This window comes from Corylus avellana, chromosome 10 (genome assembly GCF_965113065.1).
Source record: "Corylus avellana chromosome 10, dhCorAvel1.hap1.2, whole genome shotgun sequence".
Classification (NCBI taxonomy): Eukaryota; Viridiplantae; Streptophyta; class Magnoliopsida; order Fagales; family Betulaceae; genus Corylus; species Corylus avellana.
The window spans coordinates 20,054,644-20,062,191 of NC_142499.1; the positions used below are offsets into that span (position 1 = coordinate 20,054,644).

The 7,548-nt window shown below is 34.3% G+C and overlaps 1 protein-coding gene across 1 annotated transcript; it reads left to right on the forward strand.

Moving 5' to 3' along the window:
- The first annotated feature begins 1,430 nt into the window (after nt 1-1,430).
- On the forward strand, nt 1,431-6,513 carry UPP (uracil phosphoribosyltransferase). Its single transcript, XM_059606333.2, has 12 exons — nt 1,431-1,634; nt 1,734-1,826; nt 2,059-2,137; nt 3,087-3,145; nt 3,792-3,869; nt 4,186-4,267; nt 4,522-4,570; nt 4,851-4,912; nt 5,311-5,378; nt 5,787-5,842; nt 5,926-5,973; nt 6,083-6,513. The coding sequence occupies exons 1-12, from the start codon at nt 1,491-1,493 to the stop codon at nt 6,132-6,134; spliced, it is 870 nt and encodes a 289-aa protein (XP_059462316.2). The 5' UTR covers nt 1,431-1,490; the 3' UTR covers nt 6,135-6,513.
- Nucleotides 6,514-7,548: the final 1,035 nt, after the last annotated feature.

Consider the following 7,548-nt stretch of genomic DNA (forward strand, 5'->3'; position numbering starts at 1 on the left):
AAAGTTCAGGGAGACAAACTGAAGTTTTCCCTTATTTTTAATTAAGATTGATTTTAATGTGTATGCTTGAATGCACAATTTCATTTCTGTTTATTAAAAAAAAAAAAAAAATGACAACTTGAAGTTCACAAGCAATGAAGCACATGATCCTCAAGCTAAAAAAGTGCGCACAGACGAGTCGACCGCAACAATATGCTACGTGTCTTCTCACTAGCGGTGCCAGCAGTGTCTTCTCACGAGAGATTTGGAACTACCTTTGGCTTCACTGTTGTGACTTGCGAAAGATTCTTGGTTTCTTAATTTTCACAATTTATTGCTCATAACTAATATGGAAAAAAAAAAAAATTAAGAAAGAAGTAATGATATGCAAGACTCATATTATCTTTTTATCTCTCAAATATAATATAATTTTTAAAATTATCATTAAATTTGAGATTAAATTTCTGTACATAGAATGTGTTGAAGGGTGAATTATATATAACTATTTGGTTCAAAATCTTCTACATTTTTTTTAGTATAATCTTAAAATGCTATAAGACTAGTACTACTTTTATTACAAACTAATGTGACAATTTATGTATAATTAGCAAAATAATTAAGTAAATATTTTGACTTGTCAATTGAATTAGTTAGTGACAAATATGTCTGTTGTACACTCCTAGAGTCCTTTTGACCTTGCGATCACACAAGCCAAAAGCGCATTTTAAAGCAAAATTGTAGAAAATATCTTTTGAGAGTGCGATTGAATTGAAAACTCACGATTTTAAAGGTCATATTGCAATTTTAAAGGCTTTTATCAAATGCTAACTGCATTTTTTTAAAAAAATCACGGTACTTTGAAATCACTATTTTTTCAAATCGCATATTTTGAAATCGTTAAAGAAAATGTTTTGAAACTACTAAACCGAACAAACCCATAATCATTTTATTAGTTATGAATTGTTAAGTCATTTTGTAAGAAGAATATAATAAAAATTATATTACCCAAAGATTCTTGATAATTTTGTGATATAGTTCTTAAAATATTAAACCCTAGTTTTAATTTAATCTCAATATCTACCATCTCCAGAGAATGTTAAATATTTTTTATTTAATTCATTGTATGTAATTAAATTATACATTGAAATACAAATACAAACTATTTAATTAAAAATAATTCTTAATTTTTAAGAAATCTTATAAATTATTAAAAAAATATATTAATCCTTTATTTTTATTTATAAATGTGAATAGTGAAAAATAGATCAGAGTTTTGGTGTAAAAATATTATATTTTACACTGATTATCATCACAGACATCATTTTCATTTTTAGGTCCACTGCCATGAAGGCCCAGACTGCTCCATCTCCTGCGATCAGTTTGGCCCAAATCGCCCAATGATGAAAAGCCCATAGTCCAAGCCCACACCGGTTCCATCCTACCGAATTATCGACACTTCCCAATCAGATCTGACGCCAAAATCCTTTGCTTTCGATCGAATCCAATTATCCATGGCCTCGTGCCGTATTAACTCTACGCTCCGGTGCCCGTCCGGTGCGCCGCGTTTCTCGTCCACATGTCGCCCTCACAACCTGCGTGCTCCTCTCCTATTTATTAACACGACTCTGTCCACTTCGCCGCCCAACCTCGAAAGGGTAATATATTCTCATTCTCCCAATCTCGAAAGGGTAATATACTCTCGAACCCCTAGTCGTTACTAGCCGTAACAAAACACACGCTTCTTGTTGTCGCAGATCTCGTGCTCCAGTGCTCCGCGCCGTAGCTCTGTTGCTGTGAGGGCTCATATGGCCACCGAGAAGAAATCGACCTCACAGGACAGAATGCTGGTCAGTTCGCGCGTTACTTACTTGTTCTGTTTGGTTGCTTGGAAAATATGTTAGAATTAGAAAGGATAAATTTGGAAGTACTGAATGGTATCTTTGGATAAATGCTGCCGGACAATGTGCTAGCTTCCAAAATTAGTTATTATTTATTTGGAAAATGACGCAACATTATTTGACTTCGGTTGAATTAGTATTAGTAGCTAATAAGCAAACCAATTTTTGTATGGATTTTCAGGTCTTTGTGCCTCCGCATCCATTGATCAAGCATTGGGTTTCAGTTCTAAGGAATGAACAAACGCCTTCTCCCATATTCAGTAAGTTCAAATTTTTGTGTGTTTGTGTTTGTTAAGACTGATTGATGATTTTTCTGCTGCAAAATTAGGATGTTGATTTTGACGTCCATAGTAAGTTTACGTTTTTACAGCTACTTTTGGGAGGCTATGTATGTATTATATTGCTTTATTTGATTGTGGTTGCACATAATAATTAATTCTTCAGTTGAACCAAAGTGATTTTTATCTGACTATGAAGTAGTTGTTGCGAATGTAGTTCAGATTCGTTGTAATCATGCCTTTTGTTTTCTTAAATAATATAGGACCTTATGTATAAATTTACCATTTTGTAGATCCTAGTAGTATGACGGCTGCAATTCAATAAATTAGTGAAGGATTTATATATATAAATTATTCGGTCCTTTTAGAAAGCGCAAAAGGGCACAACCCAAATATGCATGGAGAATACAAGAGGGACACCCAATTAGGGAGTGAAGGATCTTTAGTTAACGGCTATTTACTTTGTAGATCCTAAAAAGTCCAAGGTTTTACATTCTTCACATGCTTAGGCCCAATTGTATAACCCTTTACTGCAAAATTACTGATACGTATAGGTTGTATTTAAAAGTTACATTGTTTTTAATGTCCATTAGTGCCTTCGGAACTGCCAAACTGTTTTAATCATTTAGCCATTGATACGCACAAAGGTTCCGGTCTTGCACGATGAATCTAATAGGAATCCTTGTCCAATTATACCTATAGGCCACCTAGCAGCTAATGATAGACGCTAATATAATTGGCACGAGACCAAGGACTTGGAGTTTCATCATTAGGACGAAGTCTAATTGTTGGTCATAGATATTATTACCCTGAACAGCACATAAAATAACATTCCTATATTTTCAATATTTTTTTTTATTATCATAATTTTTTGTCCTCTTTTCTCTGCATATAATTCTGAGTTTTGGCATTTAAACTTCAAATATTGTAGGGAATGCAATGGCTGAGTTGGGGAGGCTACTTATATATGAAGCTTCGAGGGATTGGTTGGTTAGTAGTTGGATTGCACATCCAAATTGTCAATAATGATAATTCGAATGTTTTATCTTTTCCTTTTCATTTCTAAATGTTTTTGTGATACCAATTTAAATTGTAATATGCAATGCTGCTATTTTGGCTCCGTTTTGTAATGTAAACAAATTTAAGTGATGGCTATTTTTTTGGTGAATGATGAAACCCCAGGAAAATATAACACAATGCTTTCCTGCTAACAGGGTTGTCCACTATGCTTTTTCAGTTTAGCATCGCTCTCTCTCTCTCTCTCTCATTTTAGATTTCGTCACCGAGTAGTCAATTAGACTAAGCTATCTGCAGTGCAGGAACAACTTGAAAGTTGATTTTTTTTTGGGGGGGGATAAAACTATGATGCTTTTCTATACTAGCTCATGCAAATTCATATGCCTCTACTCTTGCACCTGGATTATTACTAGATGTCAACTTGGATTCTTTATTCGTTTTTAGCTAAAACCATTGTTTGTTTGAGTTTCCCGTTATTTGCTTTTAAGAGTTGAATATGAAACATATAGCAATATTTGTTTAGCACTAGTGAAATTCTTTATGTTTGTATTTTTGTTTTTCGTTTGAGTGTTTGCCCTGATATTTTTATTTTACATTTCTATGGTTTTGTCGTTATCAGCCTACTGTTACGGGGGAGATTCAGTCACCAATGGGTGTCGCCTCAGTTGAGTTCATAGATCCAAGGGAGCCTATGTCGGTGAGTTTATGATAGAAATTTCACATATGTATTTGTTCTGTGTATTACCCTGATATTGTTACTCTCTTGGAGTGATTGTAAGTTGTACAATGGAATCGATTCTAGGTCTGACAGTTATTATATTTGTTCACAAATTTTTTCAAAGACATGGTTCCTAGGAGTGGCTTCAAACTTGGCTGTAAATATTTTTATAAAATTGTCGCTGTTTACTGTTGTACAAGCTTATGGAGGTCTTTTTATGGTCAAGTGACGGTCTGAACTAAGCTGAGATTTATGCTGAGCATTAACTTATATATTATTCCTTTACTTACTGCAGGTAGTTCCAATCCTAAGAGCTGGTCTAGCTCTTGCAGAACACGCATCCTCAATCTTGCCAGCAACAAAAACATACCATCTGGGTCAGTAAAGGTTCATGCATGGTGTCAAAGTAGTGGGAATTTGGGGATGAGGGTGTTTAGAAATTTTGTTAAGCTTACTGCTTTTCAAGTTGTCCCCTTATACCGATGATAGCTGGCTCTTTTACTCGCTTGGTTTAACTACCTGATGTTAACTTTTATCTATCAAGTGTTCTTTAAGACTAGAGTTCATGTCTCTCTAGGTTTTCAATGTGATTGACTACTTTGGTGGTTTTCTTTCTGTTTTGCAAATAAAGGGATAAGTAGAGACGAAGAGACACTTCAGCCAACAATATATCTGAACAAGTAAGAATTCCCTGTCATGGAAATATATTTTTTGTTTTATGCCTTTGAATGCTGAAACAAGAGTCAAGAGGAACTTTTCATTTGCTTCTATTTGAGTGCTATGAATCACTCTTTTGAATTTCCATTCTTGTTTATTAGTTTGCATTTGTTTCATATTTTTCTTTATTTCTTTCTTAGTCATTTCCGCTTTGGCATACTTTTCCACCTCATTTCATATTCGAGTTATATTAGAATCTATGCTGGTGTTGAAGCAACTTTTCTTACACTTCTTGTAATCTAGGTTACCGGACAAATTTCCTGAAGGGTCTCGAGTATTTGTTGTTGATCCAATGCTGGCAACAGGTATAGTAGTAATGTCTGGAGCTACTGGTATCATGTTCAGCATATTTTATTTTGAACATTTTGGAGTTTATTTTTCCCTCATCTCATAAAATGATTCTCGATGTTGTTTGATCCAATGGTATTATCTAGTTCTTCCATTATTTTGCAATCTGTTGGAGGCTTAAACATAGGTTCTGGCTTGTGTTGTTTCCAATCAAACTTTATTGATTAACCTTTTCGAATTCTCTACGATGTTTGTTACTACCGACTCTTGCTCTCATGGTTATGGGCCTATGGCATCACTGACTCAAATTGTTACATTTGTGCGGCATTTTGTTCTTTATACTACTTAAAATTCTATTTGGGCTGAAAGTGAGCTTGATTTTTCTTTTCTTTGTTTTCTCAATAATCAATATCAGGTGGCACAATTGTGGCAGCTGTCAACCTCATAAAGGAGCGTGGAATTGATAACAATCAAATTTTAGTGGTAACTAATTTAGTTAGACATTCTCCATGTTTATGTTGCCATAAAGTCAACCCAATCTAATTGAGATTAAAGCTTAGTTGAGTTTCCTCACATGTTACTGTTGAAGTTTATGCATATCTAATTAGCAAAGATCTCTGTTCTAAATGGGGTGAATTCATTAATGACGCAATTATGTAGTACAGGCAGTAGCTTATTCCAATGTTTTTGGAAAAGGAAAAAAGAATCTTGTAGACAGAGCTGTGCTGGCGGTCTTGCCTCCTTTCTTATGGACTTGTTATTTGCTTTGTATGAATTTTCATAATAGAAAAGGCTCAAAATACAGCCACTTACCCACCCATCCATCCACACACGGTTGTTTTTGTTGCCCTCATTGGTTAGTACATTACTAAAGATACCGATGCATTGCAGATATCTGCTGTGGCCGCCCCTCCAGCTCTTCAAAAGCTCAGTGAGAAGTTCCCTGGGTAATAATATGATCAAATCAGATTTCAAACTAGAAATGAAATCAACATCCCTTTTTAAGTTTTCTGGCTTTGTGGTTTTCCAGGCTTCATGTCTACACTGGAATAATTGATCCCACAGTAAATGAAAAAGGGTACGAACCTTCCTTTTTTATTAACTCTCAGTAGTTAGCTTAGGCATATGGATATAGATTTTTGAGTAATATATTTGTTTTGCTCTTGTATTCGATTGAGTTTTTCCAGGTTCATAATTCCTGGACTTGGAGATGCTGGAGACCGCAGCTTTGGTACATGAAGTCACCAAAGTTCATCCACCCAATTCTCAGTTGTCACCTCCTGCAATTTTGACATATTCAGGTTTTTCATCAATCACTAAAGCGTGCCGAGTTTTTGTATTACAAACTTAATTCTTATGCAAATTACTGAACCCCTAAGAAGAAAAAAATATGGTAATCTCTCTTCATTTTGTATAAGAAGACTGTATAAGAATAAGAATATTATTATTAGCTTTGGGGTTCTAATGCTACAAGCATGTGTGTTTGGGAAAAATGCTTTGTATATGCCAATTTATTTCAGAACTGACCCTAGCTGGTCGTTTCTCGGTACTCATTTATTCTGGGTTTCCGACTATTGCAATAAAAGGCAAGAAATTAAAAGCATCACCTGATTTACCATTTCATGGTTTAAATCTTGTTTTGTTGTATTTGGTAGTAACATATTTTACTGTTTGACAATATATAAAACATTAATTCTGTGAAATTTAATTTATACCCATGACTAATTTCTCTCAATTCTCAGCCATCAAAAAACAATTCTCTCAATTCCACTTGAAATGAAGACGATCTTAATTCCGTTTGGCCCAAATGGCCAGTGGCAGTGATGCATGGTCTTATAATTGGTTCTTCGGCCTCAACAATGGAGCTATAAATTTGTCTTCGGGGAGTCGAATTAAAATCCTATTTATTAAGAGATGAGATAAGACATCTTAGAAAAATATCTTAATTGTTGGATTAAAATCTTATTTACTAAGAGGTTTTAAGCAAATATCCTAACAGCTTACCTAATTAGTTGATTTTGCGGGATAGGATATCCTTCATTTCAGAGGATTTGTAAAATTTTTGTTTAAGTTGCAGGTTTCGTGGTGTCATGTCATTAAAAATTATATACTACGTAGAGTATACATTTAAAAAATCAGTAAAATTTAATTTGTGTCATAAAATAAATACTAAAATCAAATGGTGAGGATCTCATCCACATAATTCGCATCTCCAAACGAACGCTGGATCTGAAACGCTATGGACACCATTTCTACCGAAGTATGTGGCAGCCCTGCTTGCGAAGAACCAAATTTATACGTAGATTTTGTAGATATCTTTTTTGTTGTGTGCTCCACCGCCAGAAAAAAGGAAAATGTTGGAGACTAAAAAATTAAGGTACTTGGAACAATTTCATTAGATTATATTTCGTGTTTACCTTGATAAAAATGAAAAATAAGGGGGCACCAAGTTTCCTGTCATTGAATGACTTTAATTAGAAAATAATAATAATAATAATAATTTTAATTGAGAGCACAAAAGCTCCAATAAATAATAATAATATTAATATAAAAAAAAAAAAAGGCAGAAACACCCGAGATAACTTCATCATAACGTCAAAATGCACCACCACCTCCACCACCACCACCACCACATCCCCCTCCTCCTCCACCG

What these genes read in the sequence shown, in the direction of transcription:
- UPP (XM_059606333.2), top strand. Translation starts at nt 1,491, where the DNA reads ATGGCCTCGTGCCGTATTAACTCTACGCTCCGGTGCCCGTCCGGTGCG. An exon ending in ATCCAAGGGAGCCTATGTCG is followed by an intron (nt 3,870 to 4,185) that starts GTGAGTTTATGA and finishes TACTTACTGCAG; the next exon opens with GTAGTTCCAATCCTAAGAGC. An exon ending in ATAACAATCAAATTTTAGTG is followed by an intron (nt 5,379 to 5,786) that starts GTAACTAATTTA and finishes GATGCATTGCAG; the next exon opens with ATATCTGCTGTGGCCGCCCC.